This window comes from Zingiber officinale, unplaced genomic scaffold, assembly GCF_018446385.1.
Source record: "Zingiber officinale cultivar Zhangliang unplaced genomic scaffold, Zo_v1.1 ctg74, whole genome shotgun sequence".
NCBI lineage: Eukaryota > Viridiplantae > Streptophyta > Magnoliopsida > Zingiberales > Zingiberaceae > Zingiber > Zingiber officinale.
In genome coordinates this window covers 1-25,061 of record NW_024589970.1, presented here as the reverse complement: position 1 = coordinate 25,061, position 25,061 = coordinate 1, and the positions used below count along the sequence as shown (strand labels likewise).

General features: G+C 36.8%; 2 protein-coding genes across 3 annotated transcripts; both read right to left on the bottom strand.

Annotated features, from left to right (window-relative positions):
* Nucleotides 1–2,415: 2,415 nt before the first annotated feature.
* On the bottom strand, nt 2,416–14,681 carry LOC122037745 (eukaryotic translation initiation factor 4G-like). 2 transcript variants are annotated; one of them, XR_006127733.1, is made up of 11 exons: nt 14,555–14,681; nt 14,120–14,351; nt 13,743–13,873; nt 13,466–13,576; nt 13,234–13,301; nt 13,080–13,136; nt 8,664–10,016; nt 5,439–8,587; nt 3,358–3,552; nt 2,745–3,265; nt 2,416–2,636 (listed from the first exon to the last, which is right to left on the bottom strand). XR_006127733.1 is itself a non-coding variant. In XM_042597191.1 (10 exons), exons 2-10 carry the CDS (start codon nt 14,320–14,322, stop codon nt 2,935–2,937), a joined length of 5,598 nt encoding a protein of 1,865 aa, XP_042453125.1. In that variant the 5' UTR covers nt 14,323–14,351; nt 14,555–14,681; the 3' UTR covers nt 2,416–2,934. The 2 variants fall into 2 exon arrangements, 1 of the variants encoding a protein (XP_042453125.1); XM_042597191.1 differs by having other exon boundaries at nt 2,416–3,265.
* Nucleotides 14,682–16,779: 2,098 nt separating this feature from the next.
* Nucleotides 16,780–25,055, bottom strand: LOC122037748 (eukaryotic translation initiation factor 4G-like). Its single transcript, XM_042597193.1, has 4 exons — nt 25,032–25,055; nt 21,974–24,933; nt 17,304–17,498; nt 16,780–17,218 (listed from the first exon to the last, which is right to left on the bottom strand). Exons 2-4 carry the CDS (start codon nt 24,832–24,834, stop codon nt 16,888–16,890), a joined length of 3,387 nt encoding a protein of 1,128 aa, XP_042453127.1. The 5' UTR covers nt 24,835–24,933; nt 25,032–25,055; the 3' UTR covers nt 16,780–16,887.
* Nucleotides 25,056–25,061: the final 6 nt, after the last annotated feature.

The window sequence follows — 25,061 nt, the reverse complement described above, 5'->3', positions numbered from 1 at the left end:
GTAACGGAGAGCTGAGATATGGGAGACAATGCCCCATCAGATCGAATGGCCCTCGTGGCGATCGACTATACGCTGAGTGTTTCTTTATCATGTTGAAGATTCTGGTACTAACGAAAAGCCGAGAAATGAGAGATGATGCCCCATCAGATCGAATAGCCCTCGTGGTGATCGACTATATGCTAAGTGTTACTTTATCATGCTGAATATTCTTGTAGTAACGGAGAGTCGAGAAATGAGAGACGATGCCCCATCAGATCGTATGACCCTCGTGGCGGTCGGCTATACGCCGGGAGATGATGCATGCTGAGCGTCTTGACTACTTTAAGCCCGACTAGATTTACCCCGTCCTCCTGTTGATAAACTGCCTTTGAATGGTGAGCTATCCGGTATACTCGACCGACACATTAAGGCCAGTTGGATTTATTTTGTATATCTAGGCAATGAGTGGAGCGACAAGTCTTTTAAGTTCGTCCAGCTTTATATTGCGGGCCTTAGCATTGAGGGGTTCAACCCAGGCTTCAGCTGCATGTGCTCTGACTCGAATTGGGATGTCTTCATGGCTTTGACCGTTACCTCACCTTGACTTTGACCGTTACATCACCTCTGGGCCCACTTATAACACACTATATCAATGTCCTTTTTTTTTTTCTTCTTCTTCTTGTTCTTTCATCCAACACTTACTCTCGTAAAAAGCTTCTCTTGGTCTTTAAGATTCAACACTGACTCTCGGTTTAAGGAATAGCTTCTTTGAGATTCAAGGCCTTTGGTTTATATGAATGAAACAGTGTGCATACCCTCTTACAAAATTTGATCTTTCAACGAATGAACAGGTAGACATTGGATGTTTGTTTCTTATGTTGCAGGTTTTGTTCATTGTTTAAGCGTTGTGCTAGAATATGATCAGAATAGTTTCTGTTTGAAATCGATTTGAGGGTCAAATCGTTCTGCGTTCCTCTTTCGTTTATTCCTATGGATAGTTGACAGTTGAATCTGATCGAGAGATTGTAGAAATGAGCAAGACCTTAAGCCATGCCGTTTTCATTTCAATTTTATGATGTGAGTCTCGACTTGATTGTAGTGTTCACTAGCATCGAATGGCATATTTAGGTGATAGGAAGTTCAGCAGTCTCTTAAACCGACCCCGCCTGTTTACTCGAGAGGACTGAGAGGACAGAAACAAGGGATGAATATCGCGAATTCAATAGTTTTTATTATTCCTCCGAGTACACCACTTTATTTTCACCAAAGTAAAAGCAGAAGAAACTGCATTCCTAGTACTGTGACAGAAGCAGATCGGACAAATTAAATTGATTTTAATTTCTAAAAAACTTAAATATGTTGGAAGAATTGATTAATTGAATTTGTGATATATGATGTACGCATCTGGGTCCAAATTGTAAATGTCTTTCTTTCGTTTACTCAATGAATTGGATCTACGAAATTCATTAATTGAATTTAATTGTGATATATGGCATCTTGTCCAAATTGTAACATCAATGTAGTGTAATATTAATGCTATGTTTATTTAGGAGGATGGAAATACAAACTGTGAAGATATTTTTATAGTGAAATTTTTTTTCCAATTCATGATAGCGAAAGGTATAATTTGTCATCCTGACTTCCCTATTTACTTCATACAAGATATGGAAAGCGTATTCATTAACTCATGTTGTCCATGACTTCCCTATTTACTTCATACAAGAGATGGAAAGATTTTTTTTCCTTTTATTTACTAAATGAATAAACCCCACGTCACCGCGGTCGCCTTATGCGGTCGTTGGCCTCACACAGCAGCTGTCGGCCGCCCAAAGTGCAGGAGGTCAGCTCTCACGGCCGACCCTGAGCGCACGAGGTCGCTTCAAAGGGCCGCCCGGTGATTCAATTCGTTCTTCTATCTTTCTGCTCCTTTCCCTCGAGATTTTTTTTTTCTCCTTTCAATTCTAAGTTTTGTCGAAGTATTCAGTGGGTAAATGAGAAGAGAAGTAAACGATAAAAGTGGCGTTATTATAACGTCATCCTGATCCAAATGCCTAAAAGAGATCAATACAAGACAAAAAAGTACACGGGTCTTCATCTTTAAAAGTATTATATATTAAGCACACGGGTCTTCACCTAAATAATCAGTCCATATATATATATATCAAATTTTAATTAATAAAAATTAAAACATAATATATTTTATTTCTTCTAATGATCAAACACTTTATATAAAGTGTGAAATCGATAATATACTTAATGTATCATAAAATACAAAATGCATAGTAAAACTTAACTAGTTTGTACCTTTTTCTCTACATAATGTCATCTAAAATTCCAATACTATCAAATTACTCATCATTATCAGTGGTCTTTTTTGCATATGTCAATCACACACCGCAAATCCTATTTCATATCCATACTCGACAAAATCACTAGTGAAGATGATAATAGAATTAACATTATAATATTCGATGAGAAGCCAAAAAACAATATTAAAATTCTGAATCGCTGTCTGTCAAAGATAGCATTGTTAAACTCAGAAGAACAGAGAGAACTACATTAACCAAGTTGATCCGGCAATACACTGTCACTAACCTCGCATTCCTCAGTTGAAAAACTCCGAATTCTCACTGACCATGGTTGCGCTTGAAACCATACTGGAATCAAAGATTAAAAAAGAAAATATCACAGCATTCAAAAAATGAATGTGAATGAATCTGATTTTAATGTACTTTAAATCTTAAAAAAAAAAAAGCAAACAAAACCTTTTATCAACTGCAGGTCAAAAAGCTTGCCTCCCTAGCCCCTATTGGAACTGGACTAGGAGCAAATATGAAAACATCCCATAAATAATGCCTTTGTTGTGTCCCAGCAACTGTTTTATGGATGGATGAATCGATTTCCTAAAGTGCCTAAAAACAAGAACATACTGCTCTATACAGAGCACCATTCAACCTACAGAAAAGCATCCAACTTTTTTGCTTTAAGTGGAGACGGCGGTAAGAAATCATTTAGCTGGAGATTCGAACTAACTCGGATCTCATTCATAATGGAAACTCCTTTTTCCAATTCTAAGGTCTCCAATATGTTCCCAAGCACCTCTGCAGCTAGGCCAACCTCTCTCAGTTGGCCTGGTTCTTCACCTCCTCGAAGTATCAATCTTCCTACATCGCTCAAAGCTGTCACATCTTCCAAAATAGTTTTGGCAAAGATGCGACCAAGAAACTCTGGCGCTCTTGGCGCATCATTTACAGCATCCTCCAATGAAGCAAGAACAGATTCAAACCTAATAAAAAGGAGCAATGGTCAGTAAAGATTGAACCAGTAGTTCACAATGCATCTTTATCGTCACAAGTAGTTTCCTCCTTGCTTTCATACCCTTGGAGTAGTTGCGATTGATTAAGCAAACAATCTCTAGATTTGTAGAGGTTGATAATAAGCTTCACTAGGAGATCCCTTTCCCCATTATTTCTCTCAAAGGAGTCAGTAATCCATACTGATACCATAGTCGGATAAAAACTTGGAGCATTTAATTCCTTGATGCATAATGCAACTTCCTTCTCATCCTTGGCACTGGAGAAAAAAACCAGGTTTAGTTGTAAATGAAGATTAAAAATATGTTGACAAATGAAAACAAGCAACCATAAATCATTAAGTCAACAACTTAAGAGGCATCAGGAAATGCCACCAAATGATAGAAGTCAAAACCAACAAAATATAAGAAAACAATTAATGTTCTTAAATTAAAAATGTCTAAAATGTGAACAAAATGTGACATACTGAAGAAATTGTTAGGCTTTGAAAGACTGAACAAGCTATAAGATAGAAAGATGCATGACACAACTTGACAAAGATGGACTTGCAAGAACATTATTGTGTAATCTGGTATAAGGAATCGTCAACATTGAAAATAGTTTAACTTACAAAGGAAACATTCTTTTGATAAATAAAAAGAGAACCTACATCACTTTCAAGAAAGACGTTGGGAAACCGATGCTAGGTTTAAGTTTTCTCCTAAACTAGTACTTATTCTACTATTGCAATTCTCTCAAGTTTGACCTATGCTCAAACCTAGGGGCAGCCTTCCCAGTGCTTTTCCCCTATGCTGGTTACTACAACTAGCAAGAGGCATTGAATAATGCACTATGATATCCAGAGAACCTCTGTGCAACTATTTCTTGCTCCATCTTTCTTATTTCTTGGATTGCTTTATTCGTAGCAACTCAGTTATTATAAATGAGATCATAATCAAAATAGCCTAATTTCTTGCAAAAGAAAATTTTCTAGTCCTGAATATTTGGACTCAAATCTCATTTGGTTCTCATCCACAATTTCGGGAAACTTTTACGTGGTAACTACATATTTCCAATACTTAGTTTCGCAAAGGTTCTGCTTAGTACTAAATTTGTTCATCTTCATAATGAAGTAATTCTCCTCCAAGAACCTAATTGTAAAAAAACTTATAGCCTTGTTTTGATTTACAAGACCATAGATCACAATTGTCATTTTTGTAATTGCCTAAGGGACAAGAACTTTGAAGAAACTTTTAGAATAGTTTTTATTCAACAAACTTTTTTATACCGAAAGAAACTTTTAGAATACTTTTTATTCAACAACCTTTTTTAGGTTGAAGGTCAACAGACAAAAATTGTACAAGAATAATTGACTATCCCTCTTGAGCTCAATTTGTCAATTACATGTTTGGAGTCAATTACATGAATCTTATCCCTCTTGAGCTCAATGCAAAACTATATCAACGGCAATGTTCAATTTCATTTTTTTTATTACACTAACTAATTTGTCATTTGTGCATCCCTCTATACTTGTATTTTCCACTAATTGATACCATTATTCTAGCTATAGAATCTGTAGGAAGTCTTTCAACATGTTTATACTCTATTTATTTTCTCATTTTATCATCCATTAGAAAGTTATACCTAACTTTTTTTTTTCCTTTTATCCTTTCTAGTGATTCCACACATCCACTTTAGTATCTAACCAAACAAAATAAGAACTTGTGAAGATAACAACACAAATCCTGCCCCACTTGATATTTAATCATCTAAACTTCAGGCATGTGGAAATGAGTCTTTTCTCTATCAGTGCAAGTGCAACCAGAAAACAAGATGTTCAGCTAATAGTTATCCAACTAAAAGAGTCCACTAAACATGGGATTGAAATGAATCAAACATAAATAAGAACTTTTAATGGTGGAACAAATAATCAACCAGAATAAGGATGAATAACATAGAACATATAACTTATCCATTTATATTTTAGATGTTTTCTAATATTGGTTATAAGTGTGAAAAAATTGAACATAGATAAACACTAGGCACACAAATAGAGCAATGTGAATAAGATACCATATCAACACAAAAACAAAGGCTATTGACTAAACATAGAAATCCAAATTTGCTTAGCCTATAAAATTATAGGAACATGATTGATGAAAGAACCTGTAGTACTCTCTAATTGCTGAAATGGATTTTTCTTGCAAAGCTTCTTTTGAAAAGGTTTTTGTTCCAGAAATTGGAGCTAGGCTGCTATTAGAAGTGGCATGCAATTGCCCACCAGGTAGATTACTTGTTGAAGATCTCTCAAATGTACAATCTGAAATCTTTACATCTCTGCTGCCGTACTGATTGTTATGATCTTGAGGACTTAGTTGATCATATGTTGCTCTAGTAGACCTTCCTGCTGTATAAATAGTATTGTTTGTACAAGATGGCACTCTATGATGTTCAATATTTGCAGATATTTCAGAAGTGACATTCAATATTGATGAGTGTCCTCGGATAGACATTCCCCGTGCTAGGCCACCTTGAGGACCAAGTGTAATAGAACCATCATCAGTAGATCTATGTTGGAGGGGAAGTGATGCTGTTCGTCCTTCAATCTGATGTCTATCCTCTAATCGTGCATCTTGGGTACCATAGCCACGAGCCTGAGATGGCAATGCTCGATGACCACCAACCTGCTGGGGACTTGGAGAGCTTAATGGAGCAGAACCACGAGAACCATAATCAGCTGCTTGACCACGTCTTGCGACACTATTAATGACAGGGCCACGGGATAATCTGCTAGACTGAGCTTGCCTTTCTTGTGCTGCATCTCTGTGAACCTCATCAATCTTCTTTGGTCCCTCAACTTTCCGCCTCTGTTGCCATTTGTTCTTTCTAAGATCAATTGCATCTCTCAACATGAATCTAACGCGAGAAGATAACTGTTGATTTGTTGAAAGCTTGGCCATCATGTCAAAATATGCATCTATGTGTTCCTTTGCCTTGGGGTGATCTATCATTTCTCCAATTGTACTCATCAATTTGCACAGTGCTTCAATATCTTCCTCATCAGGATTTTGATTTTGATTTTGATATTGACCCAGTAATTTCTTGATACACTCATGCATAATTCTCTCAGTTAACATCCTCTCCTTATATAATTCTCCAATCAAACGTATATTACCTAACATACGTCTGCGGGCCCGGAGCCTTTTCTCTTCCTTTTCCTCTTTGGAGAGCTTGACCTCACCTTCATCTTCAACATTATTAGCCTCGGCCTGTTCTCTCTCCCCTCTTTCAAATTCCTCCTGGCATTTGTTAAGGAGCAATCTTTTAAAAGTTATTTTCTCATTGGCTTCACTGAAATCTGGCAATTTGCTTGCTAAATGAAAACAGAAATTAGCATACATTTCACAGAAAGTGGGTTCCGTCAAAGCCTTGTCAAAGATCTGTGAGATGACACCAGTAAGGGTTACAAGATTGTCTATGTTAACCTCCACAACCTGAGCAAAGAGCTTTTCAAAATTTTGAGGAGTCAGCTTGTTAAGGATGCCTTTTAGTTGTCTTTGCTTTGCCTCTTCCTCATCAGAAACCTTGCCAATTTCATACCTTTTCTCAGCTCGGTGCATTACCGGTAGGGGAGTTTGAGGAGAGGGTATCAAACCTCTGGCTCGTTGCCATCGATCTCCAGGATCAAGATTACCCCGTTGTGTGCCTCCCTGAGATGCTTGAGATTGCATTGATCCTGATAGAATTCCTCCAGATTGATTGGATGCCTGCCACGGTAGATTCCTTGCAACCACATGACTACCACCTTGCCCAGGACGAAGATTAATAGCTGCATTTCCATCAAAACCATAAGGTCCATGTGCATGTGATTTTGTCCATTTATCATCATCCAACGGCCCAACAGCACGTCGATCACCCCGAGAAGATGGTCGATCACTGTTCTTCCCAGGACTTGGCAATGATGATTTTCCTTGTGGAATAAGCAAGATATCTGATATATTCATACGAGTATCAAAATCAACAGGAAGCTGAGTAAAATGTTGTGAGAGTTTAATTAGAAAATCCCTGGTGTACTTTTTCCAAGTAGTGGCTTCACAAACATCACTATCATGTTGCTTTCTTACCTCACCAGCATGCTGCCAATGTTTTGGTGTTTTTAGCTTTGGAGTAGATATATCAGCTACGTTTTCCCAATCATCCGACTCAGTTTTATTTTGCATATCTTCATCACTTGAAACCGCATCCTTAGCAGGACACCCTATCGGTGTTATATTTGGAGCAGCTGTTGGACTATGTAAACTTTCTGATTTAACAGCCACCTCATTTTTTACCTCCGGGCCCTTGTATGCTGTGTAAAGATCAGATGTGCAGGCAGCATCAGCTTTAGAAAACATTTCCCTCCTATTTTTCTTTTTACCGGCAGTAATCTTAGGCTTCATGGTATCTAACACAGGTTTACTCTTTTTCCCCAAGATTGTCGAAGAAGTCAATCTATCATTAGGCAAATCAACTTTAAGATCTCGTTTGTGTTCCACGGAAACAGATGGAATAGAGGAAGGGGCTGTTTCCATGTGTGCTCCACTACAATCTGTTAAATCATCCTCCTTGCTGGATTTCAGTTTTGGTTTGCTTGAGAAGGTATTGAGGTGGGCATTGGCATCTTTTGCATACAGATCACAATCAACTACAGTTTCAGAATCAATTGAGTTTAAAGATGCATCTGTAGAGTTATTTTCTTGGTTCTGGGTTCTACTTTCCTTCAATTCAGCAAAATCACCACTAGAGCCATTAAGCAGTTTCTTGTCTATCTCTTCTTTCTTAATAACTATCCCTTCCAAGTAATCTGCCTGTTTGTCATCTTGTTTTGTCAATACAACTTTCTCAAATTCAGAAGGTTTTGCAATAGTAGAAGATGAATCTACTTTAGCTTCATTACAATCTCCTAATGAATCATTTGATGCTTCAAGGCTTTTATCCTCTGTTAACTCAGATTTTTTTTCTTTCCTAGCATTCAAACCTGTGCTTCCCACCCTCAAGTTAGCAGTCGTCAGATTGTAGATAGCAGTTTCACCAACCATAGTGTTAAGTGAGGTAGAAGCTTGAGAAGGAAGATTTTCTTTGCCAGAGAAAACATCAGGTGCCACAGAAGATGAGTCACCATTACCAAATGAAGCATTACCTGCTATTTTTGGTACGGACACAGATGCAAAAGGCATTCCGCTACCAAAAACTGGCTCAGTAGGTCTAATGTCTGGAAGAGTCATGTTTTCAGATTTAGGAGGCGTCTTTACACCTTTAGAAGAAGTTGCATCTAACTGCAAGCATTAAAACATATTTTTACAGGTTAAATAAGCAGCCAAACAAGAAAGCAATAGAACCAAGAACACACACCTTGCTCGTCTTCCCATTATCTTTTAAATTATCACATCTTCGAGCATCTTCACTTGTCTTGCCATCATTTCCATCCAGAACTGATCCAGAATCCCTGTTTGGTGTTTCAGGAGTTGTGGTACTTGTATTGGTGACAGGAACAGAGATACTGGTTGATGGTCCAGAAATCAACTTAAGTTGCTGGCCAGGTCCACCTGGATTGATCTCTGTCCTTTTTTGATTAAGAGTAATCTCATCTGCAATAGTCTTCACTAGCATAGGTGGTTCTACCTTGGTGGAAGGCATGGTAATGACCACGGAAGGTGAGGGCAAAGGTGCACCAGCTTTAACACTTTGCAAACCAACAGATGGTTTCATAGTTACCTGGACTGTGGGGGGCAGTGAGGCAGAAATTGATAATGCATCCAATTGAAGCCCTTCAGAAATGTCATGCAGAGCTGTAGATGGACTTTTGCCACTCGGAATATTGTTGATTGCAGATGAGTTTAAGAAGTTCAAATTTGGGCCAATTTGATTGAGAGGATAACTATACCTTGGAGTCTGTAAGTTTGTGGGTATCTGTCCACTCCCCGGAGGAACAGAAGTTGGAAAAATAATCTGAGACTGATTATAAGAGCTTTGTTGTATTTGGGAAAATTTTGTTTGATGAGGATATGACGGAGAAGGATGAGGCTGAGAAATAACATTTAGGTGTGGCCTTTGTCCAGAAGCATCACCATCCTTGCTCAAATCAGTATTCTTGTCAAGCCTCAGTTCTTCATGAGTATCTGGATGAGTAATCTTAACTGTGGTGGTCTTTCGTGGACCACCATAATTACCTGGTTGCTGTGGGAACTGTGTAGTAATGCCAATTCCCATGCTGCCTAATTGTGGAGGCAACAGTTGACCAATTGGACGAACAAACCCAAGAGCTTGTCCCTGGTGCATCATTGCCTGTTGTTGCACAAAATGAGGTTGAATACTTGGAACAAGAATTTGCTGTGGAACTGGAGGGTTATTCCCCATGGGTAATGTCATTGGCATTTGCAATGAATTGGCTGCAAGACCAGGCCGATGCATCTGTACACTAGGTACACCAAATTTTGGCAGAACTTGTGTTTTCTGAGGTTGAAATTGTGTGTGCATGGGCAAAGGCATCCCAGCAATTGGCAGACCAGATGAATTTGGTGCAGGTACAGCAAAGGCAGACGGGACAGAGACACTAGCATCCCTCTTTATCTGTGGCACAGAGATGAACTCCTCGCTGCTGGATTGATGAACATCACCATCTTTTCTGTTTGCTAGATGCTTCTGTGGTTTAGGCGCAGAGGATACAGAAATAGAAGAAATAGCTCCCATTGACTTGGTATGGGCCTGCAGAAGTTACCCACAAGGAGCATCATCAGGCTATCAACCTCAAGTACACAGCAATTTTTTATCTATCGAAGCTTAGCTTTAATTTCAAGCAAATTATTATGCACCAAATAGACAAGACATAATGTACACAATTACACGAATTGATACTTCAAGCCAACCTTATAATTCTTTTTTTATGATGTAGTTGAAACATTATTCCCCATTTGGAATTTACAAAGGAATAAACTATCAGTTATCAATTACATAAATTCTTTTGATTTTTTTTTTAATTGATATATGCATCAATGAATGTTATACCAGTTCAAAAATTGTCAGAACTCAGAACCAGTACCAGTGTGATGGACTGTGAATAAAGCATTCCATATAAGTCATGCCATACACGTCCTGATGGAACACTGATATTAACTTTATCAGGATAAAACAATATTATCACAAATATCTAGCTGCAATTTAGTGGAAATAGACCCATTAAGACCTATGAACTAGAGAAATAGCCCGCATTTTTGATAAAGCAAAATAACAAAACCCCATAGTCTTGATTAATATCCTGATTGAAATTCACACAGCTGACAGCATAGAAGTTAAGAAAGTCATTGGCGTCCATAACTGGACTGAACTGGGCCCTTAATGACAATGGTCCCTTCACACAAAGGTCAGGATTAAGACTCTAGAACTTCGTCAAGTTTCATTAACCAACATAAGTAGCCTCCTGCTTCCTATGTTAGACTAAATCGTCCAACATAAGTAGCCTCAAACATTCTATGTTAAACTAAATTGGACAACATAAGAAGCCTCCCGCTTCCTATGTTAAACTAAATTGATTTCATATTCTCACCTTAGTCCCAAATTTCAAATCACAAGTGATACAAAGCTAATGCTCAAATTTCACTAATTGGCATGACTTGGTTACATGGACAAGCAGCTTCCTTATCAAAATGATGAAACAAAGTATACTTGTAGTAATGGTACTGCAACAAACTCATGAATCCACATTACTATTCCACAGTGTTGCTAGAGTGTCAATTTTTGACCAAAATGATGCATATTATGCCGTACGAATATTGACACTTCTTATCAAATATAAATGTATACCAATTCAAAAAATCATTTCCATTAGAACAATACATTACAAATTATTGTAAGAATATCGACAGCCTTCCTTAAAGATGTACACCAACAAGCAATATTATCGTGTTTGATAACATCTATTTTTGACAAACAAATTACAAAATTTCCATTTTTTTTGGTTGAAAAGAAAGCTAATTGTTTCTACTTGTTTCTTTTTTGTAAGGTGGGAACCCACCAACTAACTAAAGAAAGAATTTCACCATCTATTTCATGTGTATTCTATATCAAAAATCAGTGTAATAGTGTTCATCTAAATTAAGGCTTGCATTAATAGTTGCATTATTTTTGCAAAGTGAGAATTGTTAAAATGAGACCAAAATCTTTTATTGTAACTTTTTGAACCAAAAGAGAAATCAATAAAAATCTATCTTTTTTTACCTTTTCAAAATTCACATAAAAAAAAAATATTGATAACCAAACACTATTAAATGTTGTTACCTATTCGTCTAGTGGTTATCACCATTTGACAATATACAAAGATTAATATCCATTTACCTTTTCTTCATCATTTTCAATATCAGAAAGGTCTGGAATAAGAATTATGTGTAAAGGCTTCATTTCCTCAAAATAAATAAATAAAAATAATCTTCAAGTCTTTAGCCCAAGCTTCCCAAGAGCCATGTAGTTAAAATACATAATTTGTTTATGTCAAATAATAAATAGCTTTCAAATATAGATACATGCCCTAGAGCAAAATTTATGCAATTTACATTATTTGTTTAAAATACATAATTGGAAACATAGCTCTCTTGTTTCATGTCATTTTTCATCCCATTTAGCATAACTTATAGTTGGGCCCACCAATAAAGATAAGAAAAAAGTTAAATTTTAGTATGAGCAAGATAAAAATACCAAGCATCAACCAGAAAATGAAAACGCGGTTGTATTTGCACATTGTTTCTTCCAAATATAAATATTTATTAAACCATTGATTGCACTAAACTTTTCCTTCAGTACAAAAATGATTACTTGAATGTAGACAATTCCAACTTCTTTTATATTTTGTGTTTTGCTTTTGTTCAAAATATCACTGCTATTTAATTATAAATTTTATTTGTTATTTAAGAAAAACTAAACCATTTAATAGGCTTAAGGGAACCTTGTTGGAGTCTAATTGGGATTTCGTTGAGTCATTTGGATAGAATTTGTTGTTTGGGACAAATGCAATCAAATTGTGTCCAATTCAAGCTCGATTTGATCAGGTTAAGGTAGAAGTAAACTCATTTTGGTTTAAATGTCATGTTTTTTGGTTAAGTTGGGAGTTTTGGCATGAGATCTTCATTTATTTCTTTTGCTCTGCTTATAATCCTCTCTCTCACACACACAATTCCTCTCTCCTACCTGATCTTTCTCACAATGCCTTTTCTTGTGCAGATCTAGATCAACTTGCCATTAATTCGATCATCACGTTGCAGCATTGGATCGACCCATCAGTATGTTTCACTCCTTCCCTTCTCTGATAGATTTGCCACTCTTTGTCCCACTCTCAATCGTGCTCTCTCTATCCATCGCATTTCTCGTGACTTGTTGCACCACTATCAGACCAAATTGCACACTTGCCTTCTCCTTCTTCAACATTGATGTGTCGTTCTACTGTTCTCCTAGGCATCACCTACACCTTTGTCATTGTTGTCCTCATCTGAGGTTGGTATATACCTCGATCTGGGAGCATCTCTAGCCTTTGCCTTTGTCAGTACAACCTATTCTACATCTCAATGTGGCGAAGGAATAAAAAATCCAAAATCATGCCAACCAAGACACCCCGAGATTTTAATCTATGCTATCATCACCATGGGACAAAACAGAGATATCTCAAATATAATATCAATTCGATAAAAATGATTAACATAAGCACCATTGGTATGTTCGTTAGGTGTACACCCCTGAAAACTTGTTACTATGACCTCTGTGATTGCATGAAAACAACCATACCTGGTTGCGATTTTGCTCATCAAGATTTGGCGGTGCTGAGCTAGTCCGAGCAGGAATCTTGAATAACCAAAATTCATTTGTCCATATCAATCACAAGGAAAATAAGAAAAACAAAATATCAAATTTATCAGTTGAACCAGCCAACAGTGATTACCTGTAATCCATTCATCAATCCAGGATTTATGGAGCCAAATTGAAGAGTAAAAGCCTTGGATGCATCAACTAAGGAGATAAAAAAAAAAAAAATTATTAAAGTAAATATATGTTCTGCATTATGGAAGACAGTTTTCTCTAATACATTATTAGCATCATAACTTTCAAAAAACTATCTTAAGAACCTACACAAAAATGAATACATAGAATTCAACAAAAGATCAAGGATGAACCTTTAGGTGATTGCAATGGTGCAGAAGTTGAAGGTCCAAAAGCTGATTGAGAAGACGGAGCTTTAGGGATAGCAGGTTTTGTAGCAGCTGGTGATGTTGATTCCGAATATCCTGAGAGCCATCATCAGCATGTGATGCCATGTAAGAACAATTAATAGTTATTATAATCGTAACACTCTATGCACGCAGACCCTAAAAACCTAATTAAAATGGATGTAGGCGCTGCAAAAGACCTAGACAATTAGAAATATAAACACAGTAAAACTGAACAGAATACCGGAACGTATATGAGGATAAGCGCCATTCTCAACAGGAGTTTGATGAGAAATAGCAGCACCGCTTGATTCAGAACTTGAGGATGCATTTACTGCAGATTGAATGCCGTGTCCATTACCTGCTTTCTTGAAGCTATAAAAATCACAATCAAACAAATCCGTCAAAAATCCTATTCACCAATTTGTGCTTCGACACAAACTAAAATTATCTATCTCATCGAGAAACAGAGGCCCTCGATCAAGATAAAATAAAAGAAAAGCGTAAAAACCATCGGGAAAAAACCCTAGGTTTACACAACCAGTCCATCAAACTAAAGACAACACCGATTCCATCAAGCATTGGGAGCATTAATCAGAAAAAAGGAGAAAAGGACGTCACCTTCGATCAGTCGACAATGGCGGCGCGACTGAGGAAGCAGAAGGAGCATAGGATGAGGGCGAGTGGACAGCTGGCCGAGGGACGGAATCGCCACCCTTCCAGCCGCTACCGACTAATCCCTTTTGCTGGCCAGCGCTGCCCGATCGGACGGGTTTCCTATGCTGCGCCTCCGACCTCCCAACCCTGGATTGATTGACGGACATAAATCCCGGCCGCAGTTCCTCCTCCAAATCTGAATAAGAATCACCGCCCAAAAAACTAAATTAGAAATCCAGCGCGTCGAAAGACAATCGGCAGATCCACATCCTAAATCTTCCACCTCTGTCGCGCATCTCACAAGAAATCCAACCGAACAGCAAACTTACCGACAAAATACGATCAATACAGAAACCTACAATCGAAAACGACGACTAGTGCGCGGATCGATTCGCCCACCTGATAGCTAGAACGCGATGGAATCTCGCCGTTTTAGGTCTCCGCTCGGTGAGATGCGAGCGAAGCGGGCAGCAACAACACAACACCCGAACAGAGAGAGAGAGAGAGAGAGAGAGAGAGAGAGAATGATTCAATTTCTTGGAGAGACAAATTAAAAAGGAGAGTCGAGAAATTGGACAACAAAGCGTCGAGCCCCCTCTAAATTTGAGGAATTACACATAACGATGTAAAAAAAAAAAATGAAAATATTTCACAAGGCATAAAACCAATGGTGGTCGGGAGAATTAAGCAAAGGAGTCCCTTTATTTTGTTCCTTCCCAATTTCGCACACTTTCCAATTATTTTATTTCGATTAGTAAAAATCAAACATTCAATTTTTTTTTCATGTTGCCGTTTTTTTAGGAGATAGTTTTATCTAGTTGATATTTGATTTTGTCATTTATATTTAAAAATAGTTGATTTTGCCAAATAATATTGTATTTTAATAATTCAATGTAATCAATATTAACCATATATTTTCAAAATCATAATTGTTTACATTAAGTATAAACAAGTTAATAAAGTATTTATCATAGGTAGACTAATTAAATTGGAAATAACTTGTTATTTGTGGGTCTCATAAATGAATTAATTACTTATGAATTCCAACGGGTGATTTCACGAGTCCAATCAATTTTCACAAGGATAAAAATTGAAGTGAAAGGAGTGCTAAAGTTGCGAGTTTTTTTTGGGGAATATGAAGAGTTGCTGGAGGATAATGCATTTGACTAGTTGTAGGTTTCAAGCGCAATGGGTTGGTGGGGAATTGGACAAGTGGGACAAGGGAGACAAAACTAGCGGTTGGGAACCAAGGAGATGACCATGAGAAATTCCTATTATTATACTTTCCAAATAAGGGATTAAATAAAAAAAATATAATAGAAAATAGTTACTAATCATAAAAAAAAAAAGAAAAATCCAAATTATGCGCCACAGTTAGGAGTTAACTGCGGAAGTTCCTTGCCGCACCATAGGCCGAGGGGCATTGATCATCTTATATTCTTATTCCCTCTATGCTTATTTGTTTGGTCACTAAATTGTTAAAGTTATTGAATTACTGTGTTTGTTTAATCTGCTTGGTCTACTCAATTCATTAAGTATAAAGTTTAATCCGCTTGGTCTACTCAATTCATTAAGTATAAATGCTCCAGTATCGAAGGTAATTATGCCAGCAGATATTGATGGATGCATATGGCATCTTAGATAGTTAAATTTTTTCCATTAGTTTTTTTTTTTTTTTTAATATATCATATCATGAAAAAATTACTATTCTCTCCATAATTAAAAAACTCATAATACAATTTTTTTACATGTCCTACATTAAAAATCACATATCTTTATTTATTATTTTTTCATTTAATATTTCTATATAATTTTTACTTAATATTTTAATTAATTCTGATGTTTAATTTAATTTATTTATAATTTATAATTAATAAATTAATTAACTTGTGATTTTTAATTTAATTTATAATTTTAATTTAATATTTAATTAACTTATGAATTTTAATTTAATTATAATCATTTATATTTTTTTAACTTATCAAATATATTTATTTTTTTAACAAAAAAACAAAACGTATAACTTTGATCATTAAATAAAATATTTTAATTATTTAAAAAATTAAACATGTAATATTAATTTTTTAATAATTAATAGCTCCATCTCTAAATCTTCAAAAAAACAAAAAAAAAACACAGGTTTAAAAAATCTGTTTTTAACTACAAACTTCAAAATTCATCTCCACACTTATTAAAACTTCTTTATTGAGGTTTTTTTTTAAAATTTTACAAACCTTTTATCATTAAAACTTTTTTTATTGAGCTTTTTTAACTTTACGAACTTTTAAAAAAACTTGCATGGAAAATGCTCTAAATTGGTCTCAAAGTATAAATGCTCCAGTATTTAGCAGAAATATGCAAACAAACCTGATGAATGAATGCATGACTGGATGAGGCGGAGAAAGCAAAACAGCACTAAAAAAACAGAACTTCTATGAATTCTTTCACTTTTCATATTCAAATCCACTTGAATACCTGAACCCATTAAATAGATCGAATAATCATGAGTACCTGAAACACAGGACATCCCTAACAAATAATGATCGAACCAACGGCGCTCAGAGGATGCCAAACAGAGCCTTGGTTAGACCAATGTCACTGGTCTAGAAGACGACTAAAATGCATGCATAAATAATAATAATCATAATAATAATAATAACTCAGGATTCCAACAACATACATGAACAACTGCCTTGTACATAGTATCATCTTTCACTCTAAGAGGAACAAACCTAAAGAAATTCATCTAACTTGTTAGCCTTTAATGGATGAGGTGGTCGAAAGTCTTTCAGCCGAAGATTGGAGCTTGTTCGGATCTCGTTCAAAAACGCATCTCCACTTTCTGACCTTATGCTCTCAAGGATGTTCCCAAGTACCTCAGCTGCTAGCCCAATTTCTTTCAGTTGCCCTGGTTCTTCACCACCTTCTTGTATCAGTTTTCCTATATCTTTCAAAGTCACCACATTTTGTAAAATAACTTTGGTAAATAAACGACCAAGAAATTCAGCTGCTCGTGGTGCGTCATTAACAGCATCTTCCAACGAAGAAAGGACCAACTCAAACCTGATGATAATGTACAATGGTTTGTGAAAAACTGAAAGAAGGTTTAAAAAATGCATATTAATTATTTTCATTCTTGCATTCATACCCATGGAGTAGTTGTGCCTGGCTAAGTAAGCTATCTCTGGATTTGCAGAAGTTGATAATCAGCTTTGCTAAGAGATCCCTTTCTGTGTTTGTCTTCTCAAAGGAGTCGGTGACCCACAATGATATCATAGAAGGATAAAAGTCAGGAGCATTCAATTCCTTGATGCACAATGCAACCTCTTTCTCATCCTCGGCACTGCAGGAAATATGTGTTTTATATCAGAAGTAATTCGAGATCAAAAAGAGTTTGATAAAGAAAAGGCAAGCGGTCCTATGTGGCACCTTTGAAGGAATAATACAACAACCTCAAACACTGAACAACCAATGAAAATCATAAGCAATACTAGTTAAAAACACTGAAGTTTTCTAAAGATGAAAATTGATGAACTAAAAGAGGTAGGTTTTTGGAAACACAAAAATTGAAGGCTGCTCCAACTAAATAGATGACTAAAACAAACAATCTGACTTCAATTTGGTTACAATAAGATACATGTGTTAATTGGGCATGCTTAAGGAACAAAGTCAAAAAACACCCCAAACAAATAAGCAGAAAATTCAATTATTTATCTTCCAAAGAATAATTGGGAAGATAGATATGTTAGATTAACATTGGGTCCCAGAACTAGACCTAGAAACTACTCCACTTTGACCAAACCTTTATCTCTATGGTTGAACAGAAATTGCAAAAGGCTTAAAACTGTTGGGCACTATGACCTCTGGTAAGACTATTTCTTGTTTCCTTGTTCATTTCTAACATTTCTGTCCGTTATGTTGTCTCAACTTGCAAGCAGCAACATGGCTTTTTCCCTTTTCTATATTTCTAAATTGTAACTTCAGATTTATCAGGAGATCATGTTATAGACCAGAACTTGATTTTCCTGAATATGTTAGTAGGGCTAAAATAGATAAGCTCAGTTTAAAGAACAAGTAATCCAAATACAGGATCATCATCTGTCTGATGAACAGAGCATAGTGACGTATAAACTCTTGCATTACTGCAACATGTAATCCAATGTAGCAAATCATCTGATGAACATAGCATACAATGGTTGGATCCACAAAAGGTTGGTTGATTGTCAACAAATAGGTGGCTGAAAGCATTTCAGCAGTTGGCCTATTGCAAGCGTTTGGCTGACTGGAAATGACTAGCGAGCTACAAGTCAATTTGCAAATGGACCTTAAGCTGCAAAGGCAATTGTGACTTCAAATGGCCACAATTTCCATTTACAATATCAAAGTTACATTAGCATAAAAAAACAAAAAATGAAAATATTAAATCTAGAAAATAACTATGGAAGAGAATATATCTACAATTTAATAATAATAATTTAATGAATTCAAAGTAAGTTAAACAAATAAATCTAAATGTATGGTGATAGCATCATGTTCATACTTTTTTGTTTAAAATATAAATATAAAAAAAATTAAATATGCTATTCAGCTCATTAAAAAAAATTCAGATCTCATTATACTATTGTAGTGTCACCCTTAAATTAACAAAACTAAAAATTTAATACACAAATTAGTTTTTCTGTTTTTTAAAGATGTAAAGTAACTACAAGTGTAAATTATAAAAACTCAATTATTTTATACTTTATATTTATTATCTTTATATATTAATTACCATATTATCATATATATTAGTTAATATATCTCTCAATTAACTAATTGTCATTAAGTAGCCTAATTACACCGTCACCTGCGCATGTGCGCCTCCACCGGCCAACCACGACCTCCTCACTAACACTCTTTCCTTCCCTTCTCTGTCCACACAAGAAGTCAGCTGCTACTCGTCGTCGCACCGATGGATACTGTGCCTCCCCTTCCCCAGCACACAACGCACAAGGTTGCTCCTGTGCTAACCCACCACCGCATCGGGTGCTGACTCTCCTTCCACGATGTCGTCGTCTTAGATTCCGACCGCCGAGCAACCACTCCGTTAGCCCTATCCCCGGCAACCACCGTCGTTGCTCTCCAGATACGCGTCATCATAATCATCACCAACGTCGCCCAATCTCGGCCTCCATCGATCCTTGCCACCAACCTTAACCTATCACCCTGCTTTCCTCAACGCAAGTAGCACCTAAGCGCACGTGGGTTTGTCTGTACTTGTTGGTTTGGATGTTCCTTTGGATTCTTCTCTTATTTGACATGGGATACCTGCGATGTCTAAAATCACGGACTATAAGCTAAATTTCAGGTACCTTCGAAATTTCAGGTAACCCTATCACAACTCCAGCTTTGATTCCTCTTACTGTGTCTAATTCTTCACCTACTATTCTCGATCTTGATGTTCCTATAGCAATTAGAAAAGGTGTTCGAAATTGCACTAATCCTCCTATTGCAAATTATCTTTCCTACCAAAGACTGTCAAAAAATCATAAAGCTTTCACTTCTAGGATTTCACACTTGTTTGTTCCAAGGAATATACAGGAAGCGTTGGATGATCCGAGTTGGAATTTAGCAGTCATGGAAAAGATGAATGCTTTAAGGAGAAGTGACACTTGGGAGATAGTTGATCTACCCAAAGGCAAGAAACGAGTTGGGTGTAAATGAGCGTTTACAATAAAATGTAAAGCTGATGGACGCATTGAAAGGTACAAGGCTAGACTAGTGGCTAAAGGCTTCACTCACTCAGACTTATGGGATTGACTATCAAGAGACCTTTGCTCCAGTTGCTAAGATAAACTCTATCAGAATTCTGTTATCTCTTGCAGCAAATTCAGATTGGCCTCTACATCAATTTGATATTAAAAACGCATTTCTCAATGGTGATCTAGAAGAGGAGGTGTTCATGAGTCTACTGCCAGGATTTGAGAAGAACTTGGCAGTGAAGAAGTGTGCAAATTAAACAAGGCATTATATGGACTTAAACAGTCACTAAGAGCATGGTTTGAACGCTTTGGAAAGACTGTTATTAGTTATGACTTTTTGTAGAGTCAAGTAGATCACACAATATTTTATAAACATTCAAAAAGGGGTAAAGTTGTTGTTTTAATTGTTTACGTTGATGACATTATCTTAACCGGTGATGATGAAATAGAATTAGTAGACCTAAAGAGGAGACTTGCAAAAGAGTTTCAAATTAAAGATCTAGGAGCCTTTAAGTATTTCCTCGGAATGGAATTTGCAAGGTCCAAGGAAGGTATATTTGTTAATCAAAGAAAATATATTCTTGATCTCCTTGGAGAAACAGGTTTACTAGGATGTAAAATGGTTGAGACTCCAATTGAGCCTAACTTGAAGTTACAAGCTGCTAGAACTGAAGAAGTAAGAACAGGGACCTTTATCAAAGACTCGTAGGAAAATTGATTTACTTGTCTCATACGCGGCTTGATATCGCTTTCACAGTTAGCATGGTAAATCAGTTCATGCACTCACCAGGAGCAGAACATTTCGAGGCCGTCTATAGGATATTGAGATATTTGAAAGGAACTCCAGGAAGAGGTTTATTATTCAAGAAACATGGACATCTTCAAGTCGAAGTCTACACAGATGCAGACGGGGCAGGGAGTGTTATGAATAGGAGATCAACATCAAGCTACTGTTCCTTTGTTGGTGGGAACCTAGTTACGTGGCGAAGTAGAAAACAAAATGTGGTAGCCAGAAGTAGTGCTGAAGCAGAATTCAGAGTTGTTGCCCATGGAATCTGTGAGGTAATGTGGATCGAAAGAATTCTTGAGGAGTTGAAGTTTTCTTTTTCAACTCCTATAAAGGTTTATTGTGACAATAAAGCTGCTATTTCCATAGCTCATAATCCTGTTCTTCATGATCACACAAAGCATATAGAGGTGGATAAACATTTCATCAAGGAGAAAATCTAACACTGGAGTAATATGCATGACATATCTTCCAATAAATGAACAATTAGTTGATGTATTAAGGAAAGGACAACACAAGAAATAATTTGATAAGCTAATTAACAAACTGGCTATGGAAGATATCTACAAATCAGCTTGAGGGGGAGTGTTGGAAATCCTGTCATCATTAAAATCAAAGATATACAAATCAAGAAAAATAGGAAAGGATCATTTGTCAATTATTAGCTTTAATTAGTTTCCTTATTATTTAATTTCCTTTTCATTAGTTTCCTTTCTATTGTAAATTCTCTATATAAACAAAGTCGTGTACCTATTCTTTTGTATAAGAAATTATTTCTTCCTCATTTTCTAAGTCTCATTTTGGACTTTTTGTGCCTTAAAAAAATAAGAGCAATTAGGCAAATTGGTATCCATTATACTTGGTTAGGGAGTGGAAACAAAGTTTTTTTGACATGAGAACTACATGCAAAGTTTAAGTTGTGATTGGGGATTTTAAGACAATTTTCCCTTGATGTTTCATTATAGACTTGGAACTATTATAATGGACTTGTCTTTGTGTTGATTAAAGACTAATTAGCGAAAACAAATATTGCAATTGGAAAGAGGGAAAATACATAGACGCAGATGCCATTTACAGCATTTGCATTTCATGTTCCTAATTACAAGCAATCAAACACCCCCCATATTGGCGATAATGATTGGATATTGATCAACACAGTTAAATTGCCTAACAATAAACAAGGGAGACATAATAATAAACTAGATCAACTTGAATTATAAATTGTGTAAATAGATATTAAAAACACATATCATAATCATAACTGTCGTGGGTCATGATAAAGAAGAATACCTGTAGAACTCTCTAATTGCTGAAATGGATTTTTCTCGTAAAACTTCTTCTGAAAATATTCTTGTTTCAGGAGTTGTTGATTGGCTGCTCATAGAAGTGCCATGGGTACGCCCAGCAGGAAGCATTGCCGTAGAAGATCTCTCAAAAGTACGGTCTGAGATCTTTGAATCTCTGCCCAGGCCACCTTGAGGACCCAGGGTAATAGAATCATCCTCAGCAGATCTGTGTTGGAGGGGAAGAGACATAGTTCGCCCCTCAAGGTGATGTCGATCCTCTAACCGTACATCTTGAATACCATAGCCGCGAACTTGAGATGGCAATCCACGAATACCAGAAACCTGCTGCTGAATACCAGGAGGGGTTAATAGAGTGGGACCACGGGAACCATAGTCAGCTGCTGGACCACGTCTTGGGACATTACTGATGATAGGACCACGAGACAATCTGCTAGACTGAGCTTGCCTTTCTTGAGCTGCATCTCTGTGAACCTCATCAATCTTCTTTGGTCCCTCAACTTTTCTCCTCTGTTGCCATTTGTTCTTTCTAAGATCAATTGCATCTCTCAACATGAATCTTACACGAGAGGATAACTTTTGACTTGTTGATAGCTTGGCCATCATGTCAAAGTATGCATCCATATGTTCCTTTGCCTTGGGGTGATCTATCATCTCACCAATTGTACTCATTAATTTGCACAATGCTTCAATATCTTCCTCGTCAGGATTTTGATATTGACCCAACAATTTCTTGATGCACTCGTGCATAATTCTCTCTGTCAACATCTTTTTCTTGTATAATTCTCCAATCAAGCGTATATTGCCCAGCATTCGCCTTCGGGCCTGGAGCCTTTTTGCTTCCCTTTCCTCTTTGAACTGTTTGGTCTCACCCTCCTCTTCATCTTTATTAGCTTCTGCTTGCTCTTTCTCTCCTCTTTCAAATTCTTCTTGGCATTTGTTCAGGAGCAGCCTTTTAAAAGTTATTTTTTCATTGTCTTCACTAAAATCTGGTAACACAGTTGCTAGACGGAAACAGAAATTAGCATACATTTCACAAAAGGTAGGTTCCATCAAAGCCTTGTCAAAAATTTGTGATATGACACCAGTAAGGGTCATTGCATTGTCTATGTTAACCTCTCTGACCTGGTCAAAAAGTTTATCAAAATTTTGAGGTGTCAATTTGTTAAGAATAGCTTTTAGTTGTCTTTGTTTCGCAGCTTCTTCATCAGAAACTTTGCCCACTTCATACTTCTTCTCAGCTTTGTGCATTACTTGTAAGGGTGTATGAGGAGAGGGTATTAAACCTCTTGCGCGTTGCCACCGATCTGCATCTGGATTACCACGTGGCAAGCCTACCTGAGCTACCGGAGATGGCATTGGACCTGAAAGTATTCCTTGATTTGATGTCTGCCGAGGAAGAGTCCTCAAAATCACATGACTGCCAGCTTGCCCAGGACGAAGACTGACAGTTGCATTTCCATGTCCATAATCTGTCCTATTGTCACGACCAAATGACACTTGTGGTTTCAACCACTTTTCATCATCCATAGAGGCAACTATCCGTCGGTCTACTCGAGAAGCACCTGATGGCCGATCATTGACCCTTCCTGTACTTGCAGAAGGTGAATGGCCTGATAGATTGACTAACAATGCATCTGTTATATCTGAACCTGTCTGAAAATTTATAGGAAGATGAGTAAAATATTGCGAGAGGGTCATTAGAAAATCCCTGGAGTATTTGTTTCGGCTAGTGGCTTCATAACCATCAACCTTTTTGTGTTGCTTCCTTGCATCGTTAATAGGAGGCTGATCATCTGTTGCTTTTAGTTTTGGAGTTGAAATATCAGCAGCATTTTCCCAGTCATCCAACTCAGCTCTGTTGTGCATATCTTCCTCATTTGAAGCAGCATCCTTACTAAGATTGCCAATCTGCGTGATATTTTTTACAACTGTTGAATTATTTATAGATTCTGACTTTTTGGCAGTATGTTCTTCCTCTGGGCCCTTGTATGCAGTGTAAAGATCAGATGTGTCAGCAGCATCTGCTTTAGATAGCATTTCCCTTTTTTTCTTTTTCCCAGTACTAATCTTAGGCTTTGGAATTTCTGACAAAGGTTTCTCTGTTTGTCCCAAGCCTGTTGCAGAAACCAATGCATCACTACATGAATCCAAAGGTTTTGACTCTGGCTTGCATTCACTATTTAAATCCAAATGTTTCAGCTCAGGCTTATGCTCTACAGAAAGAGGTTGAAGACATACATTGACTGTCTCCATGCAGGCCACACCAGAATCAATTAAATCAATATCTTTGTCGGATTTCATTTCATGTTCAGTTGACAATGAATTAATTATAGTCTCGGAGTCAGCCGCATCCAGATACGCAGTAGTGGGCCTATTTTGTAGATTTAGTATCCGTTCTTCCTGCATCTCACTACCAACATCACTAGTGGAGTCATTTAGAAGTTTGTCAATCACTTTATCATAGTGACCAGATCTCACTTTTCCAAAATTTCGTACATGGCTTTCTTGTTCTGATGATGCAACTGCATTCACATGTTCAGAAGATTTTGAATGTGTGGATGAAGGAAGTACTTCAAAATCATTAGGATCTTTTGATGAATCATCTGACACTTTAAATTGCTCAGACACTGCTACTTCTAATATGCGGTCTTTTCTAACCTCTGAAACGGTGTTAGCCACCCTAGAGTTAGAATTGATACTTTTGGTATCAATTCCATCAATTATTTGGCATAAGGAAGGAGACTCAGATGGAATCTCTTTGGATGAATCAGCATAACCTAGTGAAGCATCTTGCAATGTTTCCTTCTTCATCACTTCTTTGAAAGAACTAGACTCAGCAAGCATAACCTTCACTTCAACCCGTTCAATTGCTTCCACGTTTAGAAGAGCTGTGTTTTCGGATGTAGGAGATACCTTTGCTCCTTCAGTAGAAAATGCATCCAACTGCAATACAACAACAACAACAACAACTGCAATAATACAACAAAATTGCAGATGAAATAAGCAAACTATTGAGAAAGGAAGGAAACAAAGGTACAGACCTGATGCCTTTGTTGGGTTCTAAGATCATT